Source organism: Brienomyrus brachyistius, chromosome 15 (genome assembly GCF_023856365.1).
Source record: "Brienomyrus brachyistius isolate T26 chromosome 15, BBRACH_0.4, whole genome shotgun sequence".
In the NCBI taxonomy this organism is placed as follows: Eukaryota; Metazoa; Chordata; class Actinopteri; order Osteoglossiformes; family Mormyridae; genus Brienomyrus; species Brienomyrus brachyistius.
Window position 1 is genome coordinate 1,194,833 of NC_064547.1, and position 21,432 is coordinate 1,216,264.

General features: G+C 43.6%; 1 protein-coding gene across 1 annotated transcript; it reads right to left on the minus strand.

The window, feature by feature from the left end:
* Positions 1–10,944: 10,944 nt before the first annotated feature.
* angptl4 (angiopoietin-like 4) lies at positions 10,945–16,381 on the minus strand. Its single transcript, XM_048977045.1, has 7 exons — positions 15,831–16,381; positions 14,928–15,038; positions 14,729–14,813; positions 12,929–13,042; positions 12,714–12,809; positions 12,160–12,438; positions 10,945–12,047 (listed from the first exon to the last, which is right to left on the minus strand). Exons 1-7 carry the CDS (start codon positions 16,320–16,322, stop codon positions 11,863–11,865), a joined length of 1,362 nt encoding a protein of 453 aa, XP_048833002.1. The 5' UTR covers positions 16,323–16,381; the 3' UTR covers positions 10,945–11,862.
* Between the last annotated feature and the right edge of the window lie 5,051 nt (positions 16,382–21,432).

Sequence of the window (21,432 nt, forward strand, 5' to 3'; positions counted from 1 at the left end):
GGAGCAGTGTGGTTTTCGCCCTGGCCGTGGAACAGTGGACAAGCTCTATACTCTCGGCAGGGTCCTGGAGGGTGCGTGGCAGTTTGCCCAACCAGTTTACATGTGTTTTGTGGACTTGGAGAAGGCATTCGACCGCGTCCCTCAGGGAGTCCTGTGGGGAGTGCTCCGGGAATATGGGGTGCCGGGCTGCCTTATAAGGGCTGTTCGGTCCTTGTATGACCGGTGCCAGAGCTTGGTCCGCATTGTCGGCAGTAAGTCGGACTCGTTCCCGGTGAGGGTGGGACTCCACCAGGGCTGCCCTTTGTCACCGATTCTGTTCATAACTTTTATGGACAGAATTTCTAGGCGCAGCCAGGGCGTTGAGGGTGTCCGGTTTGGTGACCTCAGGATTAGGTCTTTGCTTTTTGCAGATGATGTGGTTCTGTTGGCCTCATCGGACTGTGACCTTTGGCTCTCACTGGAGAAGTTCGCAGCCGAGTGTGAAGCGGCTGGGATGAAAATCGGCACCTCCGAATCCGAGACCATGGTCCTCAGCCAGAAAAGGGTGGAGTGCTCTCTCCGGGTTGGGGAGGAGTTTAAGTATCTCGGGGTCTAGTTTACGAGTGAGGGAAGGATGGAACGGGAGACCGACAGGCGGATCGGTGCGGCATCAGCAGTGATCGGTCTGTCATGGTGAAGAAAGAGCTGAGCCAAAAGGCGAAGTCGATCTACGTTCCTACCCTCACCTATGGTCATGAGCTATGGGTAGTGACCGAAAGAACGAGATCGCGAGTGCAAGCGGCCGAAATGAGTTTTCTCCGCAGGGTGGCTGGGCTCTCCCTTAGAGATAGGGTGAGGAGCTCAGTCATTCGGGAGGGACTCAGAGTAGAGCCGCTGCTCCTCCGCATTGAGAGGAGCCAGATGAGGTAGCTCGGACACCTCCCTGGTGAGGTGTTCCGGGCATGTCCCACTGGGACAAGGCCCAGGGGAAGACCCAGGACACATTGTCCCCCGGACATTCCCCCGGAGGAGCTAGATGATGTGGCCGGGGAGAGGGAAGTCTGGGTTTCCCTGCTGAGACTGCTGCCCCCGCGACCCGACCTCGGATTAAGCGGAAGATAATGGATGGATGGATGGATGGAGAGTTTAAATGCTCCATGAAGTTCTACATTTTTTCTGTAGGACAGCATTCATTCTCCCTGCATCTATTACGTTTTTTGAGGGGTTGGGTGCATTTCTGGTTAGAGGGCCTGAATTGCTAATTAAAATGGCATCCAGTGAGCCGAAGCTGGACTCCAAACCAAGACCACAAGAGCAATGGAGGAAAGACAGATTTGTGGCTCAGGTTTGTGTCCTCGCCATATTTGTGCAAATTAAAACTAAACACCACCCCCCCCACTCCTTATCATATATAATGTATCAAAGTACGTGCACCTTGGTCCTGTGACAAACCCTTATGCAGAATATCCATAAATCAGGTTGATTGAGAGCGTGGCAGGTGGTGAACAGATTAGCTATCTATGGAAACTAACATGTTTTTAAATGACTTATGTTCCCATCGTAATGTGTATTTTGCTAAAAAATCTTAGGTGGTAAATTTGGCGGAGCTTAATGCTCTCCCCTTCAATAACGTCATATTTACCAGTGTTTTATTTCATTGTTAGGTTGAAGCATTTAACCAGCAAGCTTTTAGGGGGAATAAGTCCGACGGTAGCTAAAAGGCGAAATGAGCGAGTCCTGCAGCTCTGGTACGTGTCACCAACCTGTTTGAACAACGCGGCTGAAATGATTGTCCGAGACTACCCCCATCTTGCGCATGCGCACTGACGCAGACATCCCATTTCAAAATGGCAGCACCAACGGGGACACGTTACCCTTTTATTTCAAATAAGACCCTTTAACCATAACGTTTAAGTAATGAAACTCTTTTTCGGCAAATGTGTTATTTAAAATAAAACATCCTAAGCATCTCGACAACAAGAATCAAGGAATAACGCAGGCAGTCTTTGTTAAAATGAATCTCGCTCTCTCTCCACGTTGCGCTTGTGCGTAGAGCCACAATCCCCACACACCACTATCTTTTACTGAAAACAGCTGAGGCAAGTAGTTTTCTGGAATTTTAAAGTGTATAAAAATAAGTAAATGTGTGTAAAATAAGTATAAAATGTGTTATAAAGCATATAGCCAACGATAATTAATAAAGAATTTAAGCGTAATATCCCACACGCACCCCGGCCTAGTAGAAATGGCGCTATCCTGCGGCCTACAAGATAAAAACATATGACACTAAATTGGGATCAGTAGTCTTTAAAAAAAATAAAATACATTACATTCATTTATTAATGCGATATTTTAAGTATGTGTTAAGGCACAATAAAACAACAATTTTAACGGGGTCACTGGACGCATCAAGCTTTTCTAGCTAGAGAGGAAAGAGGGTATGGCAGTTGGTAAAATTAGTAGTTACAGTGAGGGAAATAATTATTTGACCCCCTGCTGAATTCTTAAGTTGACCATTAATAAAGAAATGACAAGTCTGTCATTTCACTGGTTACACATTTCACAAGGTTAGTTATTTAAACGGCAAAAGATAGATTATTAACAAAACAAGCAAGAAAAAATCATTATGTAACAGTTACAAACCAATTTGTCATTTATCTAGGGAAATAGGTATTTGATCCCTTAGAACATATGCGTACTGGTGGAATAACCATTGTTTGCAAGCACAGCTGTCTGACGTTTCCTGTAGTTGGTCACCAGGATTGCATGCAGATCATCAGGAATTTTCATCCACTCCTCTCTGCAGACCTTCAAATCTTTAAGGTTTTTAGGCTGGACCTGTACGTGTTTGAGAGTCAAAATTCCGACAAGATCAGTGCTGAATGGGAGTGGTAAGTGGCTCGGTGGGCTAAGTCGCTGTGCTTGTGATTGGAAAGTTGAGGTTGGTGGTTCAAGCTTGACCTCAGCGGGATGGTTACAGTGTGGGTTCTTGGATGCACTGAGTGACCGTGTGGAGTGTGTGTGTGTGTGTGTGTGAGAGAGAGAGAGAGAGAGAGAGAGAGAGAGAGAGAGAGAGAGAGATCATTCAGTGTGGGATCATTCAGTGTGCTTGAGGGCCTGCCCTGTAACTATTCTGCTGAAGGCAGGCTTGAGCACACTGACCTAATCACAAGCACAGAGATTAGCCACTCACCACCCCTTTTTTGATTAAAAAAAATTGCAAATAAAAGATTCACACACATGCACCACCTGTCTCTGTGTGTTACTCTGTTTCTGTGGCTCTTCCTCTAGGGTCTGTACTGTGACTACTCTCCCAAGGCTGGGCTTGAACCAGCAACCTTCTGATTACAGGTACAGAGGCTTAGCCTGCAGCACCACTCACCACCCCTGCTTGTATGCTGATTTTCGTATATATATATATTTTTCCCCCATTTGTGCAAAATAAAGGATTCACACACATGTGGAAAGAAGCTGCACTGAGTGAGCTTAAGGCCTCATTATAAAGCTCTGCCAGTCCAAGCGACAGCAAAGACAGAAACTGCCCTGAGTGAGGTTCGAAGCTGAAATCTGCCGATCGCAAGAATGATGCCAGGAACGGTCTCTCTCTATCTCTTGTGAGATAAGAAAAGCAGACTTCTGTCTGCCTGGTTGATCATTTCTAGCTAGTATCACACTCATACTAATTTAAAATTTCATTATAACAAAATAATCCTTATACATTTTAATAAAAAACGTAAACTATATATGCTGTCACGTTTTCGCTGAACGCGGGTAAGGCGCACGGGCAGACAGGCAGGCAAGGATCAGGCAGGTAGTCCAAAGTCGGGGAAACTGGGGTTTATTCAAAGGACTATGGACTAGAGACATCAGACAGAGACTAACATCAATGACAGACAAGGGAACTAAGACTAGGACTTAAAATAGGACAGGACTAATCAAAGTAATCGGACACAGCAGGAGACGTTTTTGATGTTTTTGATGTATGTTGCTAAATACCGCTCACTAGTTCCTACAGCTATTAAATTAATAATAAACTGGGAGCATCTTATTTAAAATAAAACTAACAAAATACAGCTAAATTGTTTTATTACTTAAATCTTATTGATTTAAAATTTTATACTAATTTGTCATACAACCGTTTAAGTTACGGCACTTTATCCCGCTGATTAAACAATTGTAGTTAGATATTTCATCCAACCCTCAGGTCCGCAGCATGGCGTCCGGGGCTATGCTAGAGCTCCAGAGCTGTGGTGTTAGAGATCGACTTTTATTTAAATTGGAAATATATTATTTTATACTATTTACAAATAAGACAGATTAACAAATAGAGGTAATGTGCTATCTGCCAGGATGGGGTTGCCGGCTGTGTGCTTCTCACACCCAGGAACAGCGGTTAAACGAGATGTTACAGTTGTGGAGAAAAAAAAAGGTAGAGGCAGTCAACGCAATCAGAGCACCACAAAAAAGTGTATTTATTTCAGAGTGTCTAAACACCAGAAAAAACCCGCGTCCTCGCTTGGGCATGCGTGCTCACCACACCCCGCACGCATGAGCATAGGTAAGGGGGAATGAATTCTGCATAAAAGGTAGGAGCCCCTACACACGGCCCCCCAGAATTCATAAACACAGACGACTCCAACTTGCAGGGAGGCCGGGCCAATTGACGAGTCACAATGGGCTGGGAAGCTCGGGAGGTTGGGCGCCCAGCCACCACCGGAGCCGTCCCCTGCGCATGCACAGCGGGGGGGGGGGGGGGGACAGCACACCGGGGTGTCCACTTCCAAATGGGCAGGCTTCAGTCGGTCCATCATAAGGCGGCCGCAGCAGGCCCCGAGGTGCATCATGGCGGGTAAAGTCATATGTGGCCCCGGCCAAACCCTCTGGAACATGTGTCTGGGGTACCCCATGTTGAGTCGTGGGCACTGGAACGAAAGCCCCAGCCAAGTCTTGCGGTGCAGAACGCTGATGTCCAGCGCACCAAGGGGCTGTGGTGGTGAAATCCCCTGGCACCCGCAGAGTCAGCCCATAGACCAACTCGGCCGACGAGGATTGTAGGTCTGGCTTGAGAGCGGTCCAGAGGCCCAACAAAATCCAGGAAAGCCTGTCCACCTAGCCGCCGTCCCTGAGGCTGGCCCGAAGAGCGGCTTTCAGGGAGCGGTGAAAACGCTCACACAGCCCATTGGCCTGTGGATGGTAGGCTGTGGTATGATGAAGGGAAATCCCCAAAACCCGGGCCACTGCAGCCCAGAGCAACTCCACAGTCCGAAGACACATCAGACGGAACCCCGAAACGGGACACCCAACCACCAATGAAAGCCCTGGCCACATCTGCCGCAGTGGTGGATGCCAAAGTTATAGCCTCTGGCCACCGAGTAGACCTGTCCACCACCATTAGCAAGTGAGTAAAACCCAAGGAAGGGGGAAGAGGCCCGACCAGGTCCACATGAACGTGGTCAAAACGGTGCATAAGCACCGCAAAAGGCGCCAGCGGTGCCTTGGTATGTTGGTGTACCTTAGCACGCTGACACAGAACACAGGAGGCGGCCCAACTACGTACAACTTCCACAGCCCATGCCAAACAAAATTGGTGGCCATCAGATGCTGAGACACTCGTCTGCCTGGGTGTGAAAGCCTTTGCACCACATTGAAGATGTGACAACACCAACCAGCTGGCACCATAGGCCTAGCTAAACTGGTTGAGATATCACATGGGAGAGTGGCGCCACAGTCAAGGAAGGGAACATCAGCCAGCTGCAGACTGGTGACTGCAGTCCTATAAGCCTGCACCTCCGGATCCACCTGCTGATCCGCTGCCAATCGAGCATAATCCACTCCCAAGTGCACAGCACCTGCCACTGAGCGGGAGAGACAGTCTGCAACTTGGTTATGCTTCCCTGCCACATGCCGGATGCCAGTCGTGAACTCTGATATAAAGGAGAGCTGCCGCCACTGACGAGCAGACCAAGGCTCCGATGTCTTAGCCATCGCAAACGTCAGGGGCTTGTGGTCAACAAAAACTGTGATTGGGCAGCCCTCTATGAGGAATCGGAAGTGACGCACAGCCAAGTACAGGCCAAGAAGTTCACGGTCAAAGGTGCTGTACTTCCGCTCGTGCGGCCTGAGCTGTCGGCTAAAAAAGGTCAGCGGCTGCCAGGCACCATCCACCCAGTGCTCGTGCACGGCCCCCACAGCGTAATCTGAGGCGTCAGTGATGAGCGCGACTGGAGCATCAGACAATGGGTGAGCCAGCATGGTCGCATTTGCCAGAGCAGACTTGGTAGCTACAAAAGCCTGGGTCTGCTCAGCAGTCCACTCAAGAACCTACTTGGCCGTCCTACCCCTGAGAGCCTCATACAACGGCCGCATCAGCTGGGCGGCCCGTGGGATAAAGCAATGGTAGAAGGTAACCATGCCCAGGAACTCCTGCAGGGCCCTGGCTGTAGCAGGCTGCGGAAATGCAGAGATGGCCTCCACTTTGGCAGGCAGAGGAACTGCCCCATCACTTGTGATGCGGTGGCCGAGGATATCGATGGAAGACAAACCAAACTGGCACTTTTGCAGGTTGAAAATTAACCCATGACTGCTCAGACGCTCAAAAGGGGTCTGAAGGTGAGCTATGTGGTCAGCCCTGGAGTTACTGGCCACCAAAATTTCATCCAGATAGACCAACAGGAACGGAAGGTCCTTCAGGACACTGTTTATGAGCCGCTGGAAAAACTGTGCAGCGTTTCTAAGCCCAAAAGGCATCCGAAAAAACTCAAAAAGCCTAAATGGGGTGATGTCTGCAGTCTTTGTAATGTCCCCTGGATGTACTGGGACCTGATGGTAGCCATGCACCAGGTCAACCTTCGAAAAAATGGACGCCCCCGCCAACCAGGAAGAAAAGTCCTGGATGTGTGGGATCAGGTAGTGATCTGGGGTTGTGGCGTCATTAAGTCGGCGGTAATCGCTACATGGGCACCAACCCCCACCTGGCTTGGGTACCATATGCAGAGGGGAGGCCCAGGTGCTGCTGGAACGCCGAACAATACCGAGGCTCTCCAATGCAGCAAACTCTGCCCTAGCGATGGCCAATTTACCCAAAAGTTCTTATGCCGACGCCCCGTTACCCACTGCCGCGGACATTAGCTGACCGACATGTCTAGACATGCAATACGCATAAATCCCACTAAAAACAGCATGGCTGTTACCGATATGAAATAGTGCATTTTGTTTAAAGAATAACCCTTCAACAATACATAACTACTGCTTTTACCATTTAAAACAGCCATACCCTCTTTCCTCTCTAGCTAGAAAAGCTCGACACGTCTGGTGACCCTGTTAAAATTAAGTTTTATTGTGCCTTAAAACATACTTTAAAAAAATCGCATTAATAAATGAATGTAATGTATTTTTTTCTTTTAAAGACTACTGATCCCAATTTAGTATCATATGCTTTTATCTTGTAGGCCGCAGGATAACGCCATTTCTACTAGGCCGGGGTGCGTGTGGGATATTACGCTTAAATTCTTTATTAATTATTGTTGGCTATATGCTTTATAACACATTTTATACTTATTTTACACACGTTTACTTATTTTTACACACTTTAAAATTCCAGACAACTACTTGCCTCAGCTGTTTTCAATAATAGATAGTGGTGTGTGGGGATTGTGGCTCTACGCACAAGCGCAACGTGGAGAGAGAGCGAGATTCATTTTAACAAAGACTGCCCGCGTTATTCCTTGATTCTTGTTGTTGAGATGCTTGGGATGTTTTATTTTAAATAACACATTTGCCGAAAAAGAGTTTCATTACTTAAACGTTATGGTTAAAGGGTCTTATTTGAAATAAAAGGGTAACATGTGTCCCCGTTGGTGCCGCCATTTTGAAATGGGATGTCTGCGTCAGTGCGCATGCGCAAGATAGGGGCAGTCTCGGACAATCATTTCAGCCGCGTTGTTCAAACAGGTCGGTGACACGTACCAGAGCTGCAGGACTCGCTCGTTTTGCCTTTTAGCTACCGTCGAACTTAAAGGTTATCCCTTCTAAAAGCTTGCTGGTTAAGTGCTTTCTCAAACCTAACAACGAAATAAAACACTGGTAAATACCGCTAAAGGTTTTCTTCTTTTAACATGTTGGTTAAATGCAATGAGTTTAAGTGCTTTCTTCTTTTAAAACGACGTGCTGTATGTTAATTGGTGTCGCTTGTGCTTGTTTAAACTCAGCATTTGCTCTTCTGACAGTGTTTCGTTCGGGCATGTTTGTACTTGTTTAAATTCCGCCTGCTTTTCCTTCCTTTTTAAAAAAATAACGCAAGAGTTTTTCTTCTTTCTAACATTTTGGTGCTTTCTTCTTTTAAAATACGCCGTGGCGTTTGGGCCTACTCCTACGGCCGGATGGACCCCCGCTGGACATTTATGCGCTAGCTTGCATTCATCCGCTATATGTTTCATTATTCCTTAACGTAATTAAAAGTAACACATAGATTATTCTATTAAAGTTTAACGGCAACCCGTATCTCCCAAGCCATAGGGCCCCCTATTGGCAACAAGTGGCATAAGCATGTATAATACCATGTATGGACATAACCCCTCGACCAATCAGAAAAGGGGATACGCCCCCGCTTAAGACGCCATAGAAGGGGAGAGCATTAAGCTCCGCCCAATGTACTACCTAATATTTTTTTGTTGCTCTTGAACGTTGGCCAAGGCGTCCATCTGATAAAAGCATATAGCTGACAGCACAGGCTGGGTTTGAAGCCACTCTCTGCTTCTGCAAAAATTTGCTCAGAACATGAGTGGTTGACTGCTGGCTAATGGCTATGCATGGAAACTACTGAGAGAGTTTTGGTACAACATATGTTGACAAATTATGAATTGCATATCCACTTCTTCTTTTCAGCAACACTGTCTAGGTATGACATTTAAACCAGTCTTTATGTCCTTAAAATGCATCTGATCAGATCTTTTTGCGATTCAGGTAGACCTCTGTCATGATTTTGTATCGATTTGTCTCACCTCTACCAGATTCTGCGTATGATTTGTCTGCTGATTGTCTTCTTGAGTCTTAGTTTTTGTCTGGAACAGTTTTTGATGGAATGGTTCTGAAGTAGGGGTCACAATGTAAAGCACTTCCCCTATGAAATTTAGTAATTTAGCACAAACAGCTAGGTAGAAATGTGAGTTTCTTTTTAAGCAGTCCAGTCGTATGAAGCAGCATTTGAATGACTTCATGAATGACTTTGCTTATTTCCTGATGAAGTGTAAATATTACGCGATTGTGGGCTGAGCTGTGGAATGGCAAATGTGACCAAGGGAAACATCTAAACGTGTTCTCTTGAAGCTAGGCTTGCACGCTATGTGATGCCATTGGCATCATGTGTTAAGCATATCTGACTGTCATATTGCAAGCACCGTGATAGTCAGCTGGGTTGAGACCATCAGTAAGCTCCACTAAAACATTTTTACTCTGTCATAGGAAACAAGACATAGCTGACTTTGCAATTTTAATAATTGTTCATTTTCAAGATTATCTAGTATATGTTTAAGAAAGTAAATCTGTCACCACTGTTTTTGTGTGAGCTCTGCATGTGCTCTCATAGTCAGTCATAAACATTTTCATTCTTGCTGTTGGACTCACTCATAGGTAGTGTGGTGTGGTTGTGAGATATTTAACAAAAAGGTGCGAGGAGAAAATGTTTTTTTTTTTATCACAGAAATTTCAATTATCATGTGAATTTTTTCCAATATCTTGCTGCATTGCTTGTAGCCTCTTAAGCTGCTAATTTGTACAGCCTAGGGCATGTGTTGTTTTCCGGTGTTGATGAATTACTTTGTTATTCAGGGTCCCTGTATTCGCTCTCATGAGTGTCCACAGTGACATTTTACTTGAAATGAATTAAAATAAAGGTAATTAACTTGTCAGACGTGATAGTGCTTGGCGAAAACTTTCAGACTACTGTATATTCTTAATTATTTTCAGGGTATCCTTAAGTATAATTTCAGTATAATTATTGAAGTGGCTTCACTGTATTAAGCCAATGTAATTTAAGTCTGATAAATGAAACCCTCTGGTTCCTGAATTCCTTGAGAAGTACTGAGTGCATAACGACTCAGTCTCACAACCCCCAGGCCGTCGCTTTGACTGCCACCCCCAGCTCTGGGTGCAGGGAATGCTGCATGTTCCCTGATGGCTGCTTCATACATACTGCCAGCACTGCAGTGTGCACAGGATGCTGCGCCATCCGCGTTCCTGGATGTTCACGCTTCTTGCACCAACACGTCCAGGCAGCTGCGTGCTTTGACACCAGGCCTGGGGTGGCACTGTAAGGCAAAGCTGCTCTTAAATCACCTTTATGAAGTGTGGATGGATGTAATATTAAAAATAAGCATTTCACTAAAACTAACCGTTATGAACTTACAGGAACACCAGGAACACTGGACTTCCACAGTCAAGATGCGTTTGCATTCCAGTATGGACCATCTGCCTCATCTCGATTTTTGAGTGGTATGTTCCCTTATATGTGGCTGCAAAACACGGTCTCCACCCCCACCCTCTGTGACGAAAGTTATGCTACAACAGCCATGCGAGATTTTGGCACACCAGCCCTCTGTATGAGCCAGGTCCGTAGCCTGAAATGAATTTCAAAGGGACTTCAAGCTCCTTATTTCACTACCTGGCTACATGCCTGGTCAGAAGCAAACAAATTTCTGAGGTGGGGGCCCAAACCTGTGATCTTACTGTGTAGCTATGCACCTGGTATGAACAAACTTTAGATGCAAAAATTGCTTGCCCATACTCCATTGTCCTCCCCACGTCAAAAAAATCATTTGATTAGGTGAACCTGTGTTTGTGAATTACACCATGTGACTGTGTGCATGCGCCTGTTTGTACATCCCGCTGCAGGGTGTCCCTGTCCGTGCTACGTGGGTCTGAAACATGTATGGATGGAATACAAAAGCATCAGAGTCAAACTGCAAGAAATATTTGCTCACTTTGAAAACATCACATTTTATTTTTGAAAAATCAATATAAATTACTGAAGATATTACAAGCATATATACATTTTTTTACATAAATTAACATCTGGATATGTACTGGTCCTTTGTAAAAAATAGAATATACAGTGAACAGTTACATTAATTTCATATACACAGGATGTAGGGCCCACAAGGACAACACAATGCAGTCAATATGACTGGGAAAATTGCCACAGACAGTGAGGAACTCGCACTGATCCATGACCACATTTGTACATTTACGTTTGAGCTCTGAAGACTCTCATTCAGGAACAAGTTCTTTTCAAACTGCAGATTTTACAGTATTACTAAATTATAGAAAAGTCTTAAACGATTGCACATTCTATAAACACAGTTTGGCATTTTGTTGTGACAAATTTAAAATGATACAATGTGTTTTTTTTTTAAAGCACTTAAGTTTGGTATGTGAAGAGTGCTAAATGAGGTAAGTACCCCAAGGTCATACTTTAAATTATTACTTTTCATTCAAAGTAATACCCTACTTTGCTTGAACCAATATTTTCAGAAATGCGTGCTCAAGCGCTTTGGTTCTCTACATGCTAGTTAGTTTAGAAAATTCATAAATGTACAGTGAAAGTAGCACCACTTCTTCCAGTGAGTGATTCTGAAAAATGTACTCTGTCAAACTGAAAGCTTCTCTTCCCCGTTTATAATGGTGCAGGTCTTTGGTTCCTGCTTCTCTAAGCCACAGTCTGATCACTTGAGCATGTTGGTCCGTCATCTTCGCCGCCATGTGAGAGCCAGACTCTGGTGGATTCTGCTAGGCTGCATTATTCTTTAAAGCTGTAATTATGACTTTGCAGTGTAAAGTCAGTTTTTCTCTATCCCTCCTCTTCCTGGCAGTGATCTTTCCAAAGTTAATCTAAGATTGGTTCTCAATCTCAATGGGTGCGATCTTCATAGCTGTGGTCTTCCAAGCATAGTAGCGTCCCCGCTGGGTCTTCCAGAACACCGCCTGCTTCCTCTGGTGCCTTTGTTTGGGCAGCGGCTTGTTAAAGTACTTCCCATTGAGATTGGACCTTCCACAGTTGCTGAACCACCAGCCACCTGCAACAAGAAAAATCACTGAATATTAGAATTACTTAGTCAAGACTATCTGACCGGAACAACATAGTGATAAGCAGTTGTCTTAGCTGCAGGTCTAGCTCTATGAACATACCAGAAAGATGCTTAGCGCAGTTGATGTCTGTCCTTTGGTCATTGTCTCTGTCTCGGGTGGAGAAGGGCAAACCAGAGGGAGCACTGGCCAGGGCACTGGCCAGGCTTCCAGGTGAGATGTCTTTCAGGTGAAGGGCGTAGTCGCTTTGCTCACCACCAAGGCTGAACAGATACTTGACAGACTCAGTCTCATCTTTCCAGTTGGACAGCTCCACCTGCATAACATATTCCCCTTGCACAGAGAGGGCATGCATCTTCTGAAGTCCCAGCCAAAAGTCACCTACAAAAGAAATGCCAAGACTTGTTCATGACAGGCATCAAAGCTTCAGTTTAGATTATAAATTGTCTGTTTAGCTAGAGTCAGACTAGGTCACGAACTGAGGACTGGATAACCAATTTATAGCAAGAGTTTTGATGGCTTAGCCTCACAGTTGACATTTAATACTTCACTAAACATTGGTCTTGTCTCATGTTGCAGTAAGTGTAGATTTCAGTATACGGCGTCATACGGAAGATGAGTCATACAAGGAACTGAAAAGAATCTGGCAGACCTACCGCTGGGACTTCCAAAGCCCTCCTCATAGGCCTGCCACAGCCGGTCGAAATCCAGTGAGCCATCATGACGCCTTTGCATGACCGTCCATCCACCTTCTGCATAAAGAAATACCAGTAAACGAAGGATTATTGAGAAGCCATTTACTAACAGTGCGTCCATTAAGAATGACTGTTGACTAAGGAGAATAATTCATAGAGAGATTTGTCTCCCTCACCGGCGGTCATTTCACAGAAGACGTCGAATGGCTGGCTGTTCAGAGGCTGAATGGTGTACACACCACTGGTCCGTTTGCCACTCCGAAACAGCTTGTGACAATCTGTAGCTGCTTCTGAAAAACACGAAAATAGCGTTGAGCCTATTAATATAAAATCACATTTTAGATTCAGTAGGAAGGCAGCATATATATAGCTTATGGGTGCAGAGACGTGAGTGTAGTGCTGATGTAGTTGAATTTCAATGACCAGCTGGCAATATTCATCTGTGTTGCTCACCAACAGCTGTAATGCTGGAGGAATGTATGGATAATGAGAAGGGGTGGGACGGGGGGGGGGGGGGGGGGGGAATGGGGTGGGATGGGGGTTGGCTATTTGGCTCAGACAGAAATAGGGGAAAGGTCACTAGTTTTTGCAGGCCTGGGAATGAGGCAAGCATCCTGAAGGAATTATGGCAGACATCTGAATATCTTTAAGGCGTCTCTCGTAACTTGGGACTCACCACAAATACCGCACTCAGCCAGTCGGTCACATTTGTCTGTTAGATGTATTCGGATACTGCTCTTCCTGTACCCCCCCCCCCCCCCATTGATGTGCTGCTGACTTTCAGTGTAAAATTTCATCCCCCCCCCCCCCCTTCCGAACGTTGTTACATTTCCTGTTTTATAACCAGTGCACCAGAACAGTTAATTTGTAACATACTTTCCACGAGGTACTGTGCTGTACTTGAGAACAATACTCAGGACCAAGTTTCAGGTAAATCACTTTTCTGACAAACATCTGTAACCCTATGTACACTATTTATCTATTAAATGTGTGTATACACACACTGAGAAATATACACATACACACATTGTATAGTACATATGTATGCAATACAAATTCAACTACATTAGCTTTATATTACATATATACACATACATATATAATCATATTATATAATCATAGTATATTGATACTGTTTTCTTTAAGACGTAATGAACTGAATGACGTCGCTTCCATGACGGCGGGAACACCAGGCCTTTTAAGGCTCGTTTGAGTGAAGCGGACTCCGCCTCAGTAAGTGCCCTGTGCCCCCGCCACGCTCAAGCAGTCAGGAACCATCTGAGAAGCACTGAACTTTCCCCCAGCTGGCGACTGGCCAGTATTCAGGCTTCTCATAAAAACAGCTCAGAACAGCTGAACTGACAATGTAATTAGAGCTCAGGAACGGTCACGTATTGAGGCTGCCTGAAGGGAAACGTCCCCACGGCATTCTTACAATCCTCTTGACGTCACGGAGGTTCCTCTAAGGCATCATTGTGCTCCACTGGATCCTTTCTCGGTGTTCTCCTTTTGGCCCGACCCCCCCCCCCCCTCGTCTCACAGTTCACCTTTCACCCAGTTACTGATTTTAGTACCTATAGGCAACGGAAACTAAAAATAGACTATTATATATATATTTAATGAACCCCCTCCATTTTGCACGCGTTACACAGAGTACGCAACTATAAAACAGCTTTGCAAAATAAAATTCTGTTCCAATTTCTGCGTTTATCTATCAATAGATCAAAAACGTCCTACCACAGATTGTCACCACTGCCTAGTTGTCAATAGTCAGGACAGGCTTTAACTTCATTCCTGTTTACTAAATGCCAGCTTCATTGCATCAATGATGTAACATCAGTGCCATCAACATGACAAACCCAGCCTGTCCCGTTTCATCTTTGCCGCACACTATGGTAAGCAGACGAATAACGGAGTCCTTTGCTCAACAAAAGTTTTATTGCAGCCAGGTCGATGCTGAGATTAAAGGCACTTACCGGTGGGCGAATCGCTCTGCAGGCTGCTGCCGTTAAGCGCGCTTTCCTCGCGCCGCAGATAAGATCGCTCCTTCCTCTGCTTGATCTGAGAGGAACCAAATGAATGCAGTTTGCAAACAAGAGTGCGATGCAATCTGCAGTTTCACTAAACTGCTTGCATTAGACAAGAAAAATATTGAAATAACCGAGCTGTTATTACCTGGCTCTGCAGGTTTTTAATGCGCACGTTCTGCTTCTCCAGCCTCTCTTGCTGTTGCCGGATTTCCCCTATCAGATCGTCAATACGCCGGTTCTGCGCTTCCAGCATCAACTGAAACCAAGTAAAAGTGAAGATTGAGTACTTTTATGCCGAAACAATATAGTTCTGACCGTCGTGCTCAGTTATATTCCCTTAAATAAAAACTCGATGATTCGTGCTTGTTGATTTTGTCACTTCTGAAGAACCCCAAGCCAGCCCGTTTTTGCTTTTCATTCTCAGGCATTACGGTTTCGTACTGTTTGTTCCACTTGAGGCACTTAATCATAAAACGAAAAAGGTTTTTTAACTTAGTTTTTAAATAGTTGACTTTATATTTTAAGTTTCAGAACCGGATTTTATTTAAAAGTATTCAAATGTCCAGTGCCAGTGTAATGTGTAAGGAAGGAAACGGCCCGACGTAGGGTTGCGCAATTTCTTTGTCTGGACACTCCAGCTGCCTGAGAGCACGTACCACATGCCTGCGGACTGCACGCGGAGCCGCATGCCTGCAGCGGACTGCACGCGGAGCCGCACACCCAATGAAAACATGTGGCCCCCCCGCCCGTCAAACTGTGCATCCAGCCTCTGCTATACCGTTTCTACGCCACCTTTCTTGCAAGTTGCTAGCAGTTCACAAAAACACTGTACAGTGCCTGTTCCAGAGCGCTTTGATTTATGTGAAGTTTTACTTTTTTATAGAAGATAATGAGGCGGTTCTCAGTTGACTTCAGAATTAACAGGACTAACATTCCTGTTTCATTTATTTTGTCTTGGGATGTGAACCATAAGTTACAGAGTTATATAAGGACCTCTTTCAGAGCATTTGTTATAATTCTGTGACGTAACAAAGTCATTTCGGCTTACCTGGATGAGCCTCGAGTCACTGCCGTTGCTTATATCTCCGTGAAGTATGCCGTACACTTTCTGCTCCAGCTTGCCGATTCTCTCATGGACTTGCAGTCGCTCTTTCTGCAGCTCCTCCGTCTTCTCCCACAGCTCGCTGGAGATGTTGAGCACCTGACTTTCTTGCACCTGAAGTTGCTGTGCCTTTAGTTTCAGCACCTCGCCGTCTTCCTTCAGGCTTTGGGTCTGCTTGCCAAGCTCGGTCACCGTGCTGTTGAAGATCTTAAGCTTGCTAGAGATGTCTCTGATCTGGCCCTTCGTCTTGTCCACATGCTCCTTCAGCCCATGTCCGAGCTGCAGGAGCCCATGGGCGATGACATTGACATCATCCCAGGAAGCATACTGCACCTTTCTCTCCTTTCCAGTCGCTCCCTTTCTATCTGGAACGTAACCCAACCCGACATGAAGCAGGAAGACTAAGCACAGCAACGGCATCACCATCGTGCTCTTCATTGTGGTTCGACCTTTGGGTTTCTTTTCTGCAATACAGCTAAAATGCAGCAGAGATACTTGACTGTTTCAGCTGTGCAAGCTCCACCTTTTATACTCTCAGTTTTTTCAGGGACGCCTCTCTGATTGGCTCCTGCCAGGAAAGGGGTGTGTCATGACTGTTCCCTTCGAAGACATTTAACAGAGACTGTGATGCAACAGTGGAGATTGTTGGCCTCACTGTAAAACAGTACTTACCTACCTGTTAAACCATGGGCGCAAATTACGGGGGATGGGGGGTTATATCCCCCCAAATAAATCAAAACCAGCTAATTCAACCCCCCCAATAATCATGTTTCCCCCATAATGGGTGGAGACCTCAACCTCCCCAATGTTCCAGCCAAAGTTACGCCCTTGTGTTAAACACAAGTGCCTTTTAATATATTTAAAATACAAATTTAAAATATACGTAAAACTCATGTTATTTCTTTTCAGAGAATTGAAAATGAATGAAGAATGAAGAATGAATGTGTGCATTATTCCTTCACACTAAATATATTTCCATTTTTCATTTATCCATTTAAAATATATTGTAATTTAGTATATTTATACTTCTTATACAATTATATACATAGAATTTCTATAACTGCATTTAAATTACAAAATATTATGTATTTTATGGTGTTAACTTTTGTTGCTCCACATAAAACTTGTGGAAAATTTCCACTGGGATGAAAACTAAATTTTACCCCAGTCTTCACAGGACAATCGGATATAACAAATGGATGGATGGATGGATGGATGGAAGGAAGGAAAACAAACTGGTTTTGTTTGTGACATCCAAGTCTAGCTGTACGCTTGTCAGCAGTGACCTCATTGTAGCTGTTTGTCTGGATGTTTGGAGCCTTGCGGTGTGGAATGTTGTGAAAAGGTGCTGTGAGAGAGGACCAGTGTGAGAAGTAGGGGAAAGTTCAGGCACACAAAATTCCTGGATTGTACATCAATTCCCCATGAGCAGAGCATTCGGAGACCACATGCACAGGGAGGGAGTGCCAGGAAATCACTTAACCCTTTCCTTTCCTTTGGCATTATTTCATGCCAGTTATGTCAGCTGTAAGCAACAGCGACAAATGGAATTCTGATTTTGTGCTGTGAATTGTTATTGCTTTACACAGTTTTCTTCCCTGAAAAAAGTAGTTTATGTAACATCATATTTGAGGTATATATAAAATGTAAATAAAGAGAAAGTACTGACATTAAAATGTTAAATAATAATTAGTTCATACATTTGTTGAATGTTAAAGAATCAAAATATGATTGATCTGTATTATCTCTGAGGTAGATATATAGGTATTTATTTTCCTGGACAGCAATTCATATCATTCGTGTGTGTAGAATTAATCAGATGATCTAGTTGTGCTGGGTTTTCCAAGACCGTTGCTTTATATATTTTACACCTGCTGACAGCACAAAAAAATAATATGGCAATAATAAGCTTTTTTAACATGTGAGGTCATATATGATACAGGGCTTATTTAAATTAACTATACTTATTTCAGCATGGAACTTCTAATAATGTCACAGGGCAGTAGATATTTCTTGTAAAGGTTTGTTTTTTTAGATGTTATTTTGGGAGACAGGACGTGCTGTATATTGTATTAAAAGACGTAATTACAGTGTCTTCTATGTTTGCACTATCTATGCCGTGATGACTCTGTAAGCCACTCTGGATAAGATTATCTGCTCAAAAAAACACATGCAAAGCAGGGGCATCAGAAGCAATTTGAATGTGGGGGGGGGGGACACACTGGAATAAACCTAATATTTTATGTTAAATGTGGGGGGGTCCAAACGAATAATTATGAAATGTGAGGGGGACATGTCCCCCCCAGATTTAATGGCGGCGACGCCCATGATGCAGAGGCCCGCACTAAATCTAGAAGCACAACATAAGATCCGCTACAGAGTTTAATATTTCTATATGTGTCTTTCAGCATCACCAACAAAATACATTTCAGGTATATTTGCAAAGAATTCCTTTTGATTTTTAGCGCATGACAGAACACGTTTCTGCAGAAATATGATTTTAAAATGTTATATAAAAATATGTTCAAGCTGATGTGTTAATGTCTATGTTTATATGACAAGGCTGTTTCCTCCTGCTCCCCAGGACGAGTCTCTGTTTAATTCTGGCCATTATTAAGTAGAATTTCCTGCTGAATTTAAATATAATGCTATTAAGGCATCCTGTTGTATATTGTCCTATGGGACATTTCTCGACATACAGTTCCTGTTCTAGTGTTCTTGTATAAATATCTTTGTATTAATCAGACAAATTTGATTACAAGCAAGAGATTTTATGAATCGTCGCGTATTTATTTTATTCTTTACTTTTTCATGGGTTTTAGTATGTTTTGGATTCTGGGTTATATGTAACAAACTGTGTCTTTGTTTTCTGGGACAAATACTGTGACCTTTGTTAGTCCTTGTTGGGACAAAGAGTCACATACATGTGGCCAAGGGTCAGCTTTTGCTGAAGACCTATTTGTTTCGTTTTCACTCTCCTCGCTTCCCTGTTTGACTTCCTCCACCCATCCACCCACCCCTCCTGTTACCATGACAATATCTCATCAGTTACTCATCTGCAATTAAACATAAGCACATGTGTGTAGAACCAGAAGAACCTTGGCGACTTGGAGAAACAAAATATTGCAATAATTGGCTTTTCCTTTTGTGGTATAAATGACTTGTTAAAGAAAGTCCCCGCCCACGACCTCACTGTCCAATGACAAGTAAGTGTGCTAAAGGTTGCAGTGATAAATCACTCTCCTTCCATGCCCCTGCACAGCTGGAGAGCAGCCGACAGCCCCTTGTCCCCTCCCTCTGAGAAAGCCACCTGTAATGAATGCATGATTTGTAAAGCAATATACCGGGGTAGCTGGCTGTCTGATGATATATTTTAAACAATGATGAGTTTTATAGCCTATTAAACATTCTGAATCCCATCTCAATTAGTGTTGTTTTATATTCTTAATCATTTATATATTTTTTTATTTTTCCTTTTCGTGTGATAATGAGTTGAAATCCATTACCTACCAAGTAGCATAAGGAATGGGTACACCATGGGAACAAAGCACATGCTGAAATTCTAAATTGAAAAACAGAAGTCAGCGAGCATAACGAAAATGCACACTCTTCCCTCCGTTCACATGATGTGTGTAAATATGTAAACTTGTTTTGTTGTCTTGACTCGGTTTCAGACCAAACAAGCATTTTATCTAGCTATGCAGAGGATGGTACAGGGTCAAAGAGAGGAACACACACAGGCAGCTGCTTCTTCACTGGGGTGATGGAGCCCATCCCGGCTCTGCGAGCCGACTGACCTTTTACCCAGATTCCACAGCCATTGTTTGCGATGTGGACGTATCCCTGGTACTCATTCGTCAGCCTCGCTTTGCTGTGTTTCCTTGGTTCCAGGGTCCAACTTAAAAAGAAAAACAATAAATAGTTTTCTTGTGTGAAACATTTAGAGAAAGAAGACATTGTATTAATACATTTGTAAAAAAAAATTAGTTGTAAGTCGCTGTATGTTGGAATATTTTACAGTTTATGTAAGAAAGAAACTGATTTATTGTTAGTCATTACTATATAATCTGGATTTTTTGAGAGCATTCAGGTGTGAACAACTTAACACTTAAATATCTGTTAAATATCTGTTTTTAAAATCTGTTTCAGACATTATTATAATCATGCCTGTATATTTGTGTATGTATGCATGTGTTGTTTTTATATAAGTTCATATGTTTTAACTTCTGAATACTAGTTTGCTATATTTCACTTCACTACACTTCTGTGAAATACATAAATAATGTTGGATGATTGAACAAATGTAATCTGGAAATATCAGTGTTAATATTAACAATGATTGTAATAATGAAATAAATCGAGTATTTCAGTGAGATGCAAATTATAAAATTTTACAGAGCTCACGATAGCGCATATGAAAAATACAAAAAACTTATGTGAGTCATAATTTAGTGAGCAATTCATAATATATAGATGGTAATCTAAATTTACTTTGCCGTTCCATTTGTTGTTGTTGTTATATAGATAAGGAAACTCTGTTCTTTTTGCTGAGGAACAGATTAACAGCACATGCTGGGTAGATATCGCCCGTATCCTGAGGCAGCCATACCCTTCCCATCTCTTGTGACGGGATTTAATGGCTTCTCTGAACCAGAATGTCTTTGTTTGATTTTTTTTAGGTTTTGCTGGCATTATTATGGAGGGAAAACACATAGGTGACGATGTTTATGTGGAAAAGTGCTGTCAGTTCGGCAGACGTCACCTCTTGAGTTACACAGGCATGGGTCTGGTAATTAGGCCATTTCTATTATGTCACATTTGAATTACTGATTTGCAGGAAACCTTGAATGGCAAAATCATAATTTTCCAGTTGATGTAGCTAGACAGGTGCTGTAATGTTATTTCAACACCTGGCCTTCACACATGTGCACAAGCCTGGTCACGTAAGGCAGCTTGTAATGGTGATATACCTTGCTTTTCCTCAGGGTAAAAATATGCGACGAATGCTGCATCTTATAAGATGTTTTTTGGGGCAAAAAAATTAAAGTGACCAGAAGGGGGGCAGAATAACTTTTCTTGGCTGTAGACTGGATCTAATTGCTTTGCACGAGCCACGTGTCGATTACATCCAATGAAGAACGTAACCAAGAGCCCCAAGTCTATAGTGTAATGGAGCATGGACTCATTGCCGCACGAACGTGCACCTCACGCGTCCATTGAACAGCTGGGAGCTGATTGCTTGTAATGTAAAGCGATCAACAGCCTTGTCTGTATGCCATCTCGTAGGTGGGGGTGGGGGCCATGCAGACAGCAGGACTATGTTGAACTTTACAAAAGAAAAAACTACATGTGAATCGTGGATGGGGTGACTGGGAGGGACAATATTACTACAGGATTTGTAAATTTCAACCATTTCAGTTAAAAGGACCCAGATTTCAGTTTTCTTGCTGTGTGCTGATTGGTCAGTCTCTTATAATCAGGCACGTGTCACTAAAGTTAATGTGAAACAGTAGAATGAGTGTTTAAATCAAGGAAACAAACCAGTAAA

Excerpts from the sequence above, each read along its gene's own strand:
- angptl4 (XM_048977045.1), bottom strand. The coding sequence starts at position 16,322 with ATGAAGAGCACGATGGTGATGCCGTTGCTGTGCTTAGTCTTCCTGCTT. Across the intron at positions 13,043-14,728 it reads GCAGAGCGATTCGCCCACCG|AAGCAGCTACAGATTGTCAC; the intron begins GTAAGTGCCTTT and ends CGTGTTTTTCAG. Across the intron at positions 12,810-12,928 it reads CTTCTGTGAAATGACCGCCG|AAGGTGGATGGACGGTCATG; the intron begins GTGAGGGAGACA and ends TTCTTTATGCAG.